Here is a 16,895-nt window from a genome sequence, read left to right as displayed (position 1 = left end):
AGGTCACATGGCCAGCAAGCCACTCCCACAAAGGAGGCCACACCCACAGAGTAGGTTCAAAAAAAATTTGAAACCCATCACTGTTTTCTATCCTGCTCTATGGAGTTGGAGAGTTGGTCTCTGACAGAAAGCCACTTGAAGAGACTAGAAGCCTTTGAAATGTGGATTTAGAGGTGGCTGTTACGCATAAGTTGGGTTGACAAATTCAGAAATGAGGAGATGATATCCAAGGGAAATAATCAAAACCATAAAAAAGTGAAAGTTTAAATATTTTGGACATGTGATGCGACACACAGAAAAATACGGCATACTTCACTTAATGCTCCAAGGAAGGATTGAAGGCAAACGAGGTCCAGGCAGAAGATGAACATCATGGCTTCAAAATCTGGTTTGGACAAAATTCAACAGCACTTTTTCATGCAGCTATTGATAAAAATAGGATCATCAACATGATCGCCAACCTCCGATGATGTCTATGGCACAAGAAGAAGAAAATTAAAATTTTCATAATTTGGACCCACAGAAAACACTTTCCATCAAATTCCATCAAGATCTCAATAACTTCCACTCTACCATCAACCTTAACTTCAGTTAATCTATAGAAGAAGCCCACTTCCTTGATGTCACAGTATAACTACATAATGGACATACAAACAGCATATTATACAGAAAAACTCTAGATATGCTATCAGGCTTCTTCTTCTTTTGGCTATCATATATTAACATGGTTCTCCTCTTTCAAAAGAGAGCCAGTCTGGTATAAAGGTTAAGGGTACGGGCTAGAAACAGAGACTGTGAGTTCTAGCCCTGCCTGCTGGGTGACCTTAGGCCAGTCATTCTCTCTCAGCCCTAGGAAGTAGGCAATGGCAAAACCACTTCTGAAATCTTGCCAAGAAAACTAAATCAAATTGTCCAAGAGTTCATACTGACTTCAAGGCACCCCGTTTTTGCAATGCCTCAAGAAATAATTCTCATTTTTAAAATGCAATTTCCTTTTTATTTCAATATCTTCAATTGATCCAGTTTCCTAACCAATTTTTTAATCTAGGTGCAACTATCTCAATATATTAACTACATCCGATGAACATGATGTAAAACTTTATGCCACAATAAACATATTAATCTATTGTGACTCAGCAGATGTCTGCTGTGAGTCTTTTCGGGATACAAGATTCATTCTGCAGCTGGGGCTTGTGAGAGGCAGGTTTGGAGATAAAAGGTCGGATACTGCCATGGCCTAGTTGCAGGAGTCAATGTACGTTCCTTTGTGGGTTTCTTGGTTCGTACAACATTGCTTGTTACACTTGGATAAGTGCTTTGGTGTTTCATGTAAACCTGATTCGTGGAGACTTTGGAAGAAGTGCATTGCTTGTAAGAGTGTTTTGTATTCTGTTATCTGCTTGGAAGAGACTTTAATTTATGTTATTTTGGCTCGCAGCCACTTTTGAACTGAGAACTGATAAAGAAAAGTCCTTTTAAATTTGTCTGCCTGCTGTTTGTTAAGAGCCGTGAAGGGGGGACAGAACATTAATCAATAAAAGACTAGAATAGTGTTTGATTCCTAATCTAAACTCTATGACACAGGTGTCAAACTCAAGGCCCACGGACCCACAATGTGGTCGGATCCAGCATGGCTTCTGTCCAGTCCACCCAATGCAAAAAGGAAACGTGCCAGTAGTTTGGGGAGGGGCGTCAAGCTGGCCACGCCCACCCAGTTGGCCATGCCCAATGAGTGGTGTCAAGGTGGCCATGGTCACCAAGTTGGCCACATCCACCCAGTTGGGCATGCCCGCCTCCCCCCTCCCAAGGTCAATCACAGCCCTGATGCGGCCCTCCATGAAATTGAGTTCGACACCCCTGCTCTATGACATTAAGAAAACAGTAGCTAAAAACAGGATGTTGAGTAGACATCTCTCTCTCTCTCTCTCTCTCTTTCGCGCTCTCAAAACACTAGAGTGCACATTCACTCAGCAAAATTGATGGGTGGCTGATTCAAGACAGACAAAAGAAAGTCCTTGTTTTACACAACATACAATTAACAGTGTTTGCATTTGCTCAAATGTGGTAACAGCCACAAGCTATTTAAAACAGGATTATACAAGTTTGTGGACTGGAAGTTGATATTAGCTATGGTTGCATAAAAAAAGGAATGTCCATATTTGGAGGAAGCCTACTACCTCCAATAGTGGCTATTAGGGAATAAGCAGGAGTGAGTTTAGTGTATTTGTGGGTCTTGTGCTCTGCGGTGATATCTGGCTAGCTACTATTGAAATCAGAAAGCTGGGTTAAATGGTTTCTAATCTGAATGGGTTCTTTTTCCTGGAAGAAAGTTGTCCCATGTTGTTTCTTCCATTCTCTGTAGATCAATCAAAGAAGTTCCAAGTTCTGCTAGCAAATGAAATATTGAACCTTAGACATACAGTATTTGTGATATAAAGCTAAGCAACTGCAATTTTACTGGAAGCATTCCCAGCCTTTGTCTTTAAAAGTTTGCCTGTCCTGAAGGTGTCAGGCAACTTATCTTTGGGAAGTAATGAATTATGTAAAGATAGTCTTTAAATAAGAGCAGGCGTTTTTTTGTTTTTCTTTAGTCATGCATATTTATACAATCTTTGATGCCAAATATTCCCAGAGATACTGGAACCCTCATTTATCATTTCCCGAAAATTACGTATGAGATTAGAAAATGCTGTAAAGTGATGGGCAAGGCCTCAGTTTTATTTGGCTCATACATAACCATGTTTAATCTGACCCACAGCTAAATTTCAGAAGCTCTGTGCCAACACTCAGCCCCTAAACATATAAATTTTGTGTTCACATATTTATGCTGCAGTGCTCAGAAACTGTCTTCCCAAACAGTAAATTAAAACCAATGCATCGTGTGATCTGTTAGGCCTTATGTATGCGTAGTATGCATACTGAGATGGATGAAATATCAACCCAGGAACAAGTAACAGCATCAAGTAGAATTCAGCTGATACTAAAAAGCAAAACAGTGCTGGATTTGGTTGGTTTTTGGATGGAAAACTACCAGGGAATCCTGGAGCGTAGGCTTCTTTGGAAAAACAAAAGTACATCTTGGAAATGAGCAATGACAACCCACTTCCTTATTATATTGTCAAGGAAACCACATTGATGTCTCCAGTTAGTCACGAGGAATCAAAACTTGACTTGAGGGAAGTTTTATTTAAAAGAGAAATGCTAATCATTCAGCAGCTCTTATCTCAACTCCAAATTTAATCCTGTTTCATATAGCATACCCTTTCCTTTTATAGACTCATCTAGCCAAACGCTGCTCAGTTAATGCATTGACATTCACCAGGTATTTCAATTCCCAACTCTTCTTGGCAGTTTTCAGGAGGCATCAAGACAAGAAGTTTAATACATCTGTGACAGATGGCTTAGACATAGCTGCATTCAGCTTGATGAGTTTCAATCTGTTATGAAGTTCAATCTAAAAAGAGCAATAATTTGCATTCAGAAAAAGATCTAGCACTGAAAAGCTTAGTTGGAAACACGATTTATTCTAGGAATAAATCCCATCAAAACAGATAAAATCTGATAAAAATCTGTGCATTGGATTATACAGTAAATAGGTCAATTAGCTTTGTTCCCCCAAATGGCCAAATCCTAGATCACATGGGTTGTTGGTAAGAACTTTCAGCAACAGAAGCTTTATAAATGTTAAATCAGTGGTGGGTTTCAAAATTTTTTGGAACCTACTCTGTGGGTGTGGCCTCCTTTGTGGGAGTGGCTTGCCAGCCATGTGACCTGGTGGGAGTGGCTTGCCAGCCATGTGTTTGTTTTCTTTCTTTCTTTCTTTCTTTCTTTCTTTCTTTCTTTCTTTCTTTCTTTCTTTCTTTCTTTCTTTCTTTCTCTCTCTCTCTCTCTCTCTCTGTCTCTTTCCTTCCTTTTGTCTCTCTGTCCCTTTTTTCTTTCATCTCTCTCTCACTCTTTTTCTTTCTTTTTTCTTTCTTTATTTCTTCCTTTCTTTCTCTTTCTCTCTCTGTGTGAGTCTCTGTGTGTGTGAGGGGGCAGTGGTGGGTTTCAAAAAATGTTGGAACCTCTTCTGTAGGTATGGCCTGCTTTCCGGGTCCACTGGTGGAACCTCTTCTAACCGGTTCGGTAGATTTGACGAACCCGTTCTACCGAATGGGTGCGAACTGGTAGGAACCCATCTCTGTGTTAAATGTAACAAAGATGGCGCGGTTTCCAGAAATTAGCAAACCCAATAGCGTTATGTCGTATTTTAAACATTTAACACTTCTGTGTATTTTAACATACTCTGTTTTACGGGATTGTGTATTAGTTAGATTAACCCAAATTATCAGGTTGGAGAAATACGAAAATTTTTACAGGGTGTCAGCCTCTGCTTTGCTATCGGCTGCCATAGAAACGGGGATGGTGGGGCCATGGTATTTGGGATGGGAATAAATGGTACAGGAGGTGATATGGAAAAGGGAGTTTTTTTCTCACCATCTTCCGCGCATGCTGGTAGCCGGTATTTGGTCCTGGTCTAGGCCAACCGTCCTGCATACCAACGCCTTTTGGAGATGCAATCCAAGACACCTAAGGGAGTTGCAGATTGGACATTGGGGTGGGGGTCGTTGGAGGGAGGGGGCTGGGTTATCATTTGACATGTACTTGTTTGCTGGCTGGGGAATTCTGGGAGTTGAAGTCCAGACATCTTCAAGTGGCCAAGGTTGAGAAACACTGTTTTATATAATCCCCATATGATAGAATTTTTTTTTTTTACCAACCATTTGTATTTGTATATCACTATTTTCAATTATGCATAATTCCACCAATCAACCATCAGGTATGCTTATGTTCATCATTATCCTTGTATATCATACATTCAAACAGAAATCTTATTCCTTCATTTTTCAACAAAATATTCTAAATAGTCGCTACATATATATATAGATTTTTTACAACCCCTGGTAAGCCCCAATTATGGGAGGAAGCTAACTGCTTCCATTCTCTGTCTATCGGCTCGTCACAAGAGTCCATCACGACAGAAACCCAATATTTTTACTGTTGCCTTTGTTACATTTGTGTTGCATTTGTGCTGATAAATAAATAGATAAAGGGAGACTAGTATAGATCTATTTCAAGCTATTTAGCTCTCATCAGCTAGCCATACCCTTACTGGGATTTGAACCTGGGATTTAAACTCCCTTTATTTATTTATCAGCACAAATTAAATATATATATATATATATATATATATATATATATATATATATATATATATATATATATATATATATATATATATATATATATATATGTGTGTGTGTGTTATATTTATGTGTTATATTTATATTTATTTATAAAGGGAGACTAGTATAGATCTATTTCAAGCTATATATATATATATATATATATATATATATATATATATATATATATATATATATATATATATATATATATATATATATATATATATATATACATACACCAATTTTCAATTATTCCCTTATTAAAATTATTTATCAACAACAGAGAAGCACATTTTAATGCCACAGAACTCAATAACGTCCTGTTTATTTTTTAGTCCAGACTACAGGATGACCAGGCCGGGGCCGGTGGCCACGTTACCATGGCAACATAATACTTTCCCTCTCTGGCGTCTTTTTCTACCCTGCCGTTGCGTCTGAAAACTCAGGGGGGAGGGGGCGTGGCCCCCATTCGCTTCCCCTTCCGAAACTGAAAGGCGATTCCGCCAATCGAAATCCAGCGGGGATATCTGGCACGAGCGAGCGAGCGCTCAAACTGTGGCATCTCTCACCCGTGAGGTGGGAGCACAGAAGGGGGCCGCGGATGACAAGACGGTTAGATTTAACCAATGGGAAGCGAGAGGCGAAACGAAGTCCCGAGCGAGCGCTCATTGACGCTCGGTCACGTGCGCGAGGGCCGGCCAATCAGCAAGGGCACGGCAGCGTCGTCGCTCACTTGAGGGAGGTAGAGAGGGGGGGGCGGGGCGGGGCGTAGCGGCGAACGGCAGAGGAGGGTGAGGAAAATGGCGCCGAGCTCGAAATCGGAGCGGGGCGCCGCCTCGGGAGGGAAACGGGGCTCGGCGGAGTTGGGGCGCGGGGCTCGGCGGGAGCACGTCATACGGCAGCTGGAGCGCATCAAGGTGAGCGGGAACGGCCGCCGGAGGGGAAAAAAGACGGATGCGGCTGGGCGTTGCGGCTGGAAGGATACCCTCAGGGGGGGGGAAGAGGGCCAGGGGTGGGATGGACGGAAGGAGGAAGGCGTCGATAAAGCCGCTTCGAGCATTACGGCGGGAGCAGCTTGCGTGGCTCGGGCCCGCTTGGTGTCGGCGGTTCAGCCGGAGTCGCTCTCTGTCACCGGGGTGGCGCCTGGGTTCTCCCTCGAGAATCCACGGCACCACAGTCCTCGAGGGGCGGCGGGAAGAAGTCGGGGTGAGCGGCTGCTCATGCCCCCCCCCCTAAAGCCCTTCAGCCTCTCCGCTCTTTCCCTTCCTTTCTCGGCCCCGGGTTCTGTTTCCCCGGACTTTTCTTGACTGGAGAAACTGAGGAAGGGGCCCTTGACTTGGGGACCGCGATCTGTGTGTGACGAACCCCGGTTTACCTTTGTGGGTGGCCGTGAAGAGGAGGTGCGACTGGTCGGTTGGTAGGTCGACCAAGGCAGGGGCGGCGCCTCCTCCGTTGCTGGGTGCAGGAGTAACTGGGGAGGTCCCTACGATCTGTTGGAGGAATTTGAAGGTGAGGGGGGGGGGTAGTTGGTTATGTTCCAGAGGAGGATGAGGAGGATGAATGCGGGATGGAGAGGGATGGAGAGGGAGGAGAGAGCTGTGGTGGTTCCATCAAGGTCATGGCAGGTTAAACCCAGTATGGTGGAAATCTGAAGGCAGGTGGTAAAAATAGTTTTGGATGCCAGGCCGCTGGATCCTTGGTGCCCCTAGACCAGTGTTTCCCAACCTTGGCAACTTGAAGATGTCCGGACTTCAACTCCCAGTTGCCAAGGTTGCCAAGGTTGGGAAATACTGCCCTAGACCCTGAATGCTGCTGTAAACCAAGAGCTATGTATGTAATAAACCAACCTTTATTTACAATTTGATCACGAATAGCAATAGCAGTTAGACTTATATACCGCTTCATAGGGCTTTCAGCCCTCTCTAAGCGGTTTACAGAGTCAGCATATCGCCCCCAACAATCCGGGTCCTCATTTCACCCACCTCGGAAGGATGGAAGGCTGAGTCAACCTTGAGCCGGTGAGATTAGCAATAGCAATAGCAGTTAGACTTATATACCGCTTCATAGGGCTTTCAGCCCTCTCTAAGCGGTTTACAGAGTCAGCACATCGCCCCCACAGTCTGGGTCCTCATTTCACCCACCTCGGAAGGATGGAAGGCTGAGTCAACCCTGAGCCGGTGAGATTTGAACCGCCGAACTGCAGATAGCAGTCAGCTGAAGTGGCCTGCAGTGCTGCACTCTAACCATTGCGCCACCTCGGCGCAGCTTGGCATATCGATTAATACCTGGGTGGTCCCAAGATGGGAGTTCCCTTGAAGGTATGCCCACCTTGCTTTCAAGTTTAGTACCTGCTGTAATCCCAGGAAAACCCCGATTGGGGTTGTGAGTGTCATCTGGGATGCCTTAACAGCTTCCAGAGATTTTGCTCTGCTGTTAACCAGATATGAGACATTGTAGTTTACTACGTTGTGCTCCAGGCAGTAGTTTGATTTGTGCTGCTCTACCAGCTTCCCTGGCTGAGTTGGCTGGCAGTGGAGTAGCCAAAGCATTTGTTTATGTATTCAGTTTGATACTGCCCAAGTCCAAACAGGTTTTGCGGACTTTAACTTGCTCCCTGACGACATTGAATCTGGAGCAGTTCAAGGTTTAATGGCAGCCATAGGTGTGCCCCTAATAATTGAAGGCCCAATGTGTGCCAGGGGTTGCACGCAACGTGTGATGTTTTTGTTGGTGCATTACAACATAATCTGGTAATGGAAGATTATGTTCCAACTACAGTCAGTTCTTATATAATAGGGTCTTATTCTCTGGTTGCTCTTCAATTTATCACCTCTGTTTTTCCCCAGAGGATCTGTTTTTCCCCCCAAAGGATCTGTTTCTTTCCCCCAGAGGATTCAGTTGAGGTTTTAGTTATTGCCGAATGGACATTTGATGTTTTGGATGGGATTGCTGTTCTGCAGCCTCTTGGTTTTCTGAGGAATGGGAATGAAACTCTAGAAGAAATGCCTAGAGCACTATTGGAAGAAAACAAAGAGTGAATGAAAGTCCATATCAAAGAATACACTGTGGCATTAAGAGTTGCAAAATATTGTCTTTCTGCTGTTGTTGTGTTCATTCATAGCCAGGTGATTGTAGTTTTTAAAGGTGACCAATTACTGAGAAAAGATGAGCCATAAGGCAATGTGCATAGCCACGGTAAATAACAGTTTTCTGGTGGATACAATCACTCAGATTCACTTAGACCTGGGCTCCAACTGGGCAAGACTTGCAGAGGTGATGCATAATTTAATCTTTAACTCCTGAAGAAATGGACAGAATTCTTGACTTAATACCTGCTTATTGGTATTCAATACTATATAGTAGCATTGAGTTCCAGGTGATGGTGATAATTCTGCTGACTTTGAAGGAAGCAGTGGTATGTAAACTCCTGGATTGAACTGTTCTGGACAACTTTTGTCAAGCCTTTAACCTTCCCTTTCTTGGAAGGTTTTCTGAAAAAGTAGGCTATAACCTCAGAGGGCCTTGGAGGAAATGGATAATTTGGATGTGCTTCAGTTCATGTTTCAGATTGGGAAAGAGATGGCTTGTAAGCGACTAAATAAGGCTCCCAGTCTTTGACAGCTGTGGGGATCTAGATGAAGACAAATATACTCAAGCTCAATCTTAGGAAGATAGAGTGGCTGTGAATTTAAGATTTTCCATCTTTACTCATGAATGGCATTGCACTGCTCTGATGTTGGTTCACATATTGGGTGGGGTTTTTGGGGGGCTCAATTCCTACTTAAAGAGCAAATGGCAGCTGTGGTCAGGAAGAGTTCCTTTATAGATTTATCCTGTGCAATTATTATTAATTATTCCCATTTCTTGATCAGGTAGCTCTCCAAGATGTTTTCATAGTCATTTTGCATTACTATTGTAATAAATGGCTGCTCTTTGATGACAACTTGAAAGCTGAACCTGGTCCAGAATTTGGCAGTACAGCACTTATGGGCATGCCATGGAATGATCATGTATCACCTCTTCTCTATGAGCTATACTCTTAAAGATGTGTATTGGCTGTATCCTAGCATTGTTCAAACAGGTCTTAAAATCTAGGCTTTGGATTAGATTGGATGGTAGGCCCTTGGTGTGTGTTTGAGATGATGTTGATTTGTTTTCCAGATGTCCATTTTTTCTTTTTTTTTTCATTCTAATTGAGATCTTGTTTTAAACATTGTAGATTGTCTCAAATAAAAGGGCTTGTGGACATACCTTCAGAGCTGGACTTGAACCAGCAAAACTCCAACCTAGTTCAATCATTCAGTCATTAATTATGGTCAAATTATTATTTTTCTCTGGGTAACTTGTTAGGCATGATTGCGTGAGTATAGGAACTATATGCATACTTAGATGTAGGATAAATATAAAAAACATAGACAATTACGTTGCGAGTAGTAGTATAGTATAACTTGTAAAACTTGCCACTTTGCTTGATGTTCTTTTTTCACTACTCTTGAATGCATTTTGAGTTAACGTCAGTAAGTGATTATTGAATAAGACGATCTTCGTTTTTGTCTTTTTATTACTAAATTCTTTCACAATTACTTGAGGGGGTGTGAGTGGAGAGGAGGTCAATTTTTAATTGTATGTAAACTCACTTATGTGTCAACAAAGGAAACTTCAATTTCCTTTATGTTATTTGGCCACTATCTCTGATCGGGATGTATAGGGATGGTTTGCTCAACAATATGAAAAAGAAAAAAATTATAATATCAACAAACAAAAATTATGGCTTTAACAAATGACCTAAAATTCATAATAGGCAGCTTAAAGGCAGTAACACGGAACAAGACAAATGCTTTGACTACTTGGGAGTTACTTTTCATTCATCAGGACATAGTCCCATACCTGGTTGGTCAAAGGAGTGGCGTCACTTTGCTGTCCTTTTGTTCCTCTGAAGGTGTACGCTACATTCAACTAACTGTTTGAGGTTAAAATTATGATACCACTATTATATGGGATTCAGCTGGGACCTTACTTAATTAGCTGCAACATAGAAGTGACAGTCCAAATTTTTAAGATTAAGCATGTCGACAAGTAGCATGTCATGTCAAAGGCAACATTGAAATTAGAACTAGGAATTTTAAGGATAAAAGCCAGGATCTAGATTGTTACCTTTAAGTATGGGCTAAAATCACTGTTTAACCTAACAGATCTGACATTTCTGGCAAACAAGGATAATTTCCAATCTACTTGGAAGATATCTATCAGAGAAAAACTTGCAGCCTATGGCATATCTAATAAGGCAATATAAAGGATGGGATATGATTAGGCAAAAAGTTTATTGAAAGAAATATTCTAGATGCAGAATGGTAACGAGATGTTAGTTTAGCCTCAATGTTGGAGATTGTCTTTTACACACAATAAAAGTGATTATTCCCAATCTCTAATTAAGCATGGACATTGCAGGGCATTTGTTCTGACTAGATTCAGTGCACTTCCTTTGGGAATCATTGATTGTAAATACCAAAATAAATAAATCTCTTCCATGAACGACTATCACTGTGATTCCTGTTGAGCATGTGTTCTATTGCATTGTAATTTTTGCTCAAATTTGTTTGATATATGGATAAATTAATCTTTTCTTTTTCATTTCTTTTGATGTGTGTGTGTGTATAGATGTACATATGCTGGTCAAAGATCATAATAAAATTTGGGTTAGAATGGCATAAAGGGAATATGTATGCATTTGAGAACTTATGATGCCTGTTTTACAGATCAGTGGTCAGTTGTCACCTCGTCTCTTTCGTAAGCTGCCACCCAGAGTTTGTGTGTCTCTAAAGAGCATTGTTGATGAACATTTCCTATGTGCAGGGTAAGTTTATATTTAAATCTTTTTTTAAAATTTGCTACGGATTAGTTATTTTCCCTGGTGTAAGGTGATTAACTGTTCATTTACATTGCTTGCTTGAAAATCTTACAGTTTCACCCTGACCTGCCTTTCCTTGTCTTGCAGACACATTTTCCTTGGGTTCTCTAAGTGTGGGAGATACGTCTTGTCTTATACCAGCAGCAGCGGAGATGACGATTTCTCTTTTTACATCTACCATCTCTATTGGTGGGAGTTCAACGTTCACAGCAAACTAAAAATGGTATGGACTGCACTACACATTGCATATACTTGACAGAGATCTCTATCACATACATTTACAAAGTTTGACCATTTGTATTTAGCACAAGTTTAATGTTTCTTCTCAGAAAAATTCAAACAGCTCAAAAGGTAGAAGAATTAAAACAATTTGAGTGCTTTTCTTTGCACTGAAGCTGCAAATGTAAACCTTGTGTGGAGTTTTGAGTGGGCTTGTATAAAATGTTTGGATCAGTCGTGGGTTCCGGATCCTGGTGCAACCAGTACGGTGCAACGGGGCCCGGTGTCCACCACATGAACGTGCGCAGCATGCGCATGCGTCCTTACCTCCTGCAATGCTCCGCGACACTCCAGCTGCTTGGAGGAGCAGTGCTTAGGCGCTGTACGCTCTGGGCACGTGCCCGGAAGCACTGAAGAGCTCAAATACAGGTAAGGAGCGTGGGCGGACCCTCCGGAGCACCGTACCGGAATGGCACCCGGTGATCCCGGCAGGCACCGGTATGTCCTTACCGGGGCGTACCGGTCATAACCACCACTGGTTTGGATTCTCTGACCTATGAGAAGAGCAGAGTAGTAACAGGTACAGGTGCGGAATCAGTGGTGGGTTCTGGATCCCGTTGCAACCGGTACACTGCAACGGGGCTGGGTGTCAACCATGTGCACGCATGCAGCATGAGCATGCGTACCCTCTGCAGACGCCGTACGCTCTGTGTGAGTGCGCAAATGCCCTGGTCAGCTCAAATAGAGGTAGGGAGAGCGGACAGGCAGGTGGGCCCTCCGGAGCACCGTATTGGAACAATACTTGGTGCTCCCAGCAGGCACCACTACGCCCATACTGGGCCGTACCAGTTGTAACCCACCACTGTGCGGAATGTTCCTGCTGGATTTTTGCTGTTAGGTGGTTTTATGTTTCCTAGTGGCCATCATATATTGATTTATTAAAATGTGGGCATTAAGAGCTTCAGTTTGCCTAACAAAAAAAATTGAATGCCATATTAGAAAAAAAAATGGTCATGCCTCATGCCTCATGTCTGCAGCCTTGTTTCTGGTGGATAATCAAGAAAACCTGGGACATTTGTGTTTGTTTCTCATCTTCAGATATCATGTTTATGTCATTCAAAACTAGATAGGAAGTTTTCTTTGTAATCTATTTCAGAGAATTTTATTTTTCTAATAACAAGTGTTTATGGTATTTCTTTATTTTTCCTTTAAAACAAGGAGCTATGACTCATAAAGCAATTGCACATACTGAATTAATAAGCTTCTAGAAGATGATAGCACTACCAAAGGTTTTTTTTTTTAAAAAAAACCATTGTTTTAAAGTGATTAAAATGTTGGATTACACTAGACAATGGTTACATTTTAAACAAAATATGTAGAGAAGATTAAACGTCATAGTAGCTGATATTAAAGATAGCACAGAAAGAACAATTATAAAGAGAAACATCTCCAAACTAAGAACATGCATAGCTTTTACTCCAACTTTTAAAGTATAATATTTTGTTGTTGTCTCCCCCCCCCCTCCAATTCATTTAGTAGATTTACATTTCTTCTTTTCTGTATATCTGCCATATTATGAAATAAAATAATTCTTTCTGTGGAGATTCTCAGTCATCCAGGTCATGGTTTTTCCAAAGGTGCTTTTTCAAAAGGCAACTGGACTTTCTTGGTTTTTTTGCTTGAAGACTTTTTGCTTCTCATCCAATAAGCTTCTTCGGTTCTGAAGAATAATTCTGAAAAAACTGATTAAAAAAAATCATTTTCAAACCAGTTGCAGGAGTAAATCATTATGGTCTTGAATTTTGTTTTGTTTTAAGGAAAATCACCATTTTGTAGGAAGTGGGGCTGGGGAGGCAGTAACAGTGTAACCTCTGGTGACAGCTAATTGTGAGAAGAGACAGTTCAGATACCTTGATATAAAGCTACAGCTGTAGCATATTCTAAACTGCTGGCTCCTGTACTAGATTTTCATCTATCTATCTGAATTTGTGCTTGAGACTTTTCCTTCCAATACCACTTTTCACCAATGTAAATAATACTTTGAGCTTTGACAAATTAGATTGGTAACATTTCTTTCTGAAGACAAGTTACACTGGATGTAACAATCCAATTTAGCAAAAATAATCACAAACTTCTTTAGCAATTTTATGAAATATAAATCAGTTTCAGTCATTTGTATGTTGGTCTTTCCATGTACGTACTAATTTAGTGTAACAAATAGTTTGTTATATTAGTTTATTGAGCAATAGCATTAGTGAAAAATTAAGTTAAAAAAACAAATGCCCAAATCTTGCAAAGCTGCCTACATGTCAGTTTCTTCAGACATACAAGATTTTGTCAGATGTTAGATCACTTAACATTTTAATTTTTTTTAATGACATCCATTTTATTTATTCGATTTTTTAAATCCTTTATTGCTTAATAACTAAGTCAAGGCACTGAAAATACATACTACTGTGCTCTCCTCCTATTTTCTCCACAATAACTACCCTGTGAGGTGTGTTGGGCTGAGAGAGAATTTCACCTAAAACCATCCAGGTGGCTTTCATGCTTAAGGCAGGATTAGAACTCAAAGTCTCTGGGTTTCTAGGACAGCCCCATAAACACTATCCCAAACTGGCTCTTGTCATATTACCATATTGATTATAATTTCATATGGTTATGCCTGATCCTTTGATTAATTGCCAGATTTCTGCCTGATCCTTGGATTAATTTCCAGATTAATTGCTAGTTGATATTTTGAGAATATTTGAATTTAAAATAGCCATCCCTACCAATATAGAAAGCTTTAAAATCTAATTTATATCAGACACATATTAATTCCCCTCTGAAACAATATTCTCCGTTAAACCAAAATATACTTGAACTGCTCAACATCCAAAGACTCCTGCAAATGGAGTGCAAATATTTTGTTCAACCATGATAATGTTTATCTTATCTGTCAGGATGGGAACTTCAAGGTGATGGTTAAAGAAAGGAAGAATCAGATAATGGAGCCCCTGCTTTCCTTTTGCTCTTGCTCCCAAAGTTCTTCTGTCTGTATTTGATTCAGATAGTATTGCTTCATTTTCTCATTGAGGAAATCTAGCCTTGAATGTTTCCTAATTGCATCGGTGGATCAGGGACTTCATCTAGTCAGATTGACCTTAACCCTGCTTCATAATCTTGGCAAATACTAACTAACTAACTAGCATAATAGGTTGCATTAGCTGTCTTTTACTGTTTGGTTTTCTTTGTCATGTAGTTACATTTGGCAATTCTCTGATACAGGGCTATAGAACCATAAAGCACATTCGAATTAATGCTCCAGATTAGGAAGGTTTATTTTTATGATAGTTATTGTACAGCCTAATCATCCTTTTTCCAAGTACATCTGTGTTCCAATAAGTATCTTCTTGTTCCTTCAGGTCCGCCAAGTCCGATTATTCCAGGATGAAGAAATCTACAGTGACCTTTACTTGACTGTATGTGAATGGCCCAGCGATTCCTCCAAGGTCATCGTTTTTGGTTTCAAGTACGCTTCTTTAGTAAATTAACCTTTTGAGTTTGAAACCTTTATCTGCTATATCCTTCTGCAGACTTACTCTGTTTGCAGGCATTCCAAATTATACTTTTTGTTTCATATTATAAATGATAAATATCTAGGAAGTGAGATGCTGACTTGAAAAGTTGGGGAACAGAAATTACTCTGAAGTTTAGCAGAATACAAATAACCTCTCAGTTTCTGAATTGTTACAAATTAAATCTAGGGATTTAACAGAACACCGCAACCTTTTGTTACCAGTGATTAAATCAGTATTCCTGTATATTAGAAACAAATGTCATTGAATTTATTGAGGATTAATTTGAGGGATTGGAAGTCTGCCAGATACTTTTAAAATTTGGAAGCCAGAACTAAAAAACACAAATGCAAAAACGTAAGTCGACTTGTCTGAGAATGACCGCTATTCCTTTTGTCCTGGCAGTACCCGTTCAGCCAATGGCCTCCTGATGAACATGATGATGAGTGATGAAAACCATAGAGATATCTACATCAGCACCGTAGCTATGCCTCCTTTTATGTACTGTCCCAGTTGCCGGGACATGGCCATTACACATCCAGGTAAGTTGAACATGAGTAACAGAGGAGAATTTTTTTACCCTTATTTTACCCTTCAAATAATTTTGAAGGTAATGATTAAAGCTTTTAAGTAGGACAGAGAAGAATAAAGAAACAGAGAAAAAAATGCTAGGATTAATGCATTATCAGATGATTATTGTCTAATATTTAAAAACATTTCATATTTGTGCTCAGTTCCAGTTTTTCAGATATGAGAGAAACGATCTTTTTAATGACACCGTTAATCGTTAGGAATACAGGTAGTTCTCGATTTCTGATCTATTTGTTCAGTGACTTTGAAGTCATAGCAGTGCTGAATGAAGGGACTTAAGTTCAATTCCAGAGGTTGTGGCGGCTGCAGTGCCAAAAATTCAACATTCAGACATTTCGCAGCCAACCCGCACTTAAACTACAGGGGCATTTCAGTGCTCTCCACCAACCTATCTCCCTCCCATTTCTGCCCTTTTGTCCCCCGCACTCCATAGTTCATGACATGTTACTGACCTTTGCCCCCTTCTTTCTTTCGCTGATAATAAGGTGTGCCTGGCCCGATCCTTTGCAAGGCAACTGCTGGCTGCATAAGGTTTTTTTTCCCCCTATGTCATGCTTTGAGGTTTCCTTAGGAGAACTGGGGAAGATGATCAGCAGCTATCTCCTGAGGGGCCAGCTGGGCACAACTCGTCAGCATCCAAAGCTAGAAAATGGCAAAGGTCTGTTAGGGTGTTGGAGTGCAGGGCAGCAAGGGCCTTGGAGTATAGGATGGTGTGGTTGACTATGGCTGGGCCTGGACTGGGGTTGAGCCTTGCACTGCACTTCAGCTCAGAGGCTTCTTGCAGTCCCAGAGCCAAGAAGTTCTTTTGTGCTTTCCAGGGTGTGGTTTCCATGCTGCCAGGGCGTCCTGGGACTTGGTGGGTTTGAGCTGCTGGGCTGGGCTGGTTGAGGCTTCCAGGGAGAAGCTGTAGCTTCACATTGTGCTACGGTCTTGCAGCCCCAGAGTTGCGATGTCCTGAGATTCCCCTGAGTTGGAGCATGTTCTTTCCCCAGCCTCCCTGAACTCACAGAACACTACAGCACTCCACAACTTGTGTATTGTCTGTGCTAAACCTCCCAAGGTCTCCTTCTTCCCTCTTCGGCACCTCATACTCATTATCTGGGATGCCTTCCCACTTAACCACCTGCACATCTGGGGTTAGGATGGCAACTGGGAATGCTAGCATTGTTATTGTTAAGCAATGCAGTCTCATGATGCCACTCTACGACATTACTTGGAGATGGAAATTCCAATGCTGATTATGGTTGTAAGTCAAGGACTACCTGCAAGTGAACTTTTTATCAGTGGCTTCAAAAATCTTTATTTTAGGGAATTAGCATGATATCATAACTTAGATTATGTGCATTGTGCCATATGCTTATTACCCTAACTTGGAAATTTAATTCATCA

The 16,895-nt window shown here is 41.1% G+C and overlaps 1 protein-coding gene and 1 long non-coding RNA gene across 2 annotated transcripts in view; one reads left to right on the top strand and one right to left on the bottom strand.

The window, feature by feature from the left end:
• Window positions 1-438: 438 nt before the first annotated feature.
• On the bottom strand, window positions 439-6,690 carry LOC116504283. The gene is made up of 3 exons (XR_004254793.1): window positions 6,604-6,690; window positions 3,320-3,454; window positions 439-473 (listed from the first exon to the last, which is right to left on the bottom strand). It is a non-coding gene; the product is annotated as an uncharacterized LOC116504283 (long non-coding RNA).
• Window positions 6,007-16,895, top strand: part of DCAF15 (DDB1 and CUL4 associated factor 15) — a 23,017-nt gene continuing 12,128 nt past the window's right edge. Inside the window, exons 1-5 of the mRNA XM_032211209.1 lie at window positions 6,007-6,145; window positions 10,985-11,082; window positions 11,224-11,359; window positions 14,763-14,869; window positions 15,321-15,457. Coding sequence (XP_032067100.1) covers window positions 6,029-6,145; window positions 10,985-11,082; window positions 11,224-11,359; window positions 14,763-14,869; window positions 15,321-15,457 — 595 coding nt within the window. The 5' untranslated portion in view covers window positions 6,007-6,028. The remainder of the gene's footprint in view (window positions 6,146-10,984; window positions 11,083-11,223; window positions 11,360-14,762; window positions 14,870-15,320; window positions 15,458-16,895) is intronic.

The sequence above is a fragment of the Thamnophis elegans genome, chromosome 2 (genome assembly GCF_009769535.1).
Source record: "Thamnophis elegans isolate rThaEle1 chromosome 2, rThaEle1.pri, whole genome shotgun sequence".
In the NCBI taxonomy this organism is placed as follows: domain Eukaryota; kingdom Metazoa; phylum Chordata; class Lepidosauria; order Squamata; family Colubridae; genus Thamnophis; species Thamnophis elegans.
Note: the sequence above shows the minus strand (reverse complement) of the source record. Positions and strands in the feature narration are given on the sequence as shown.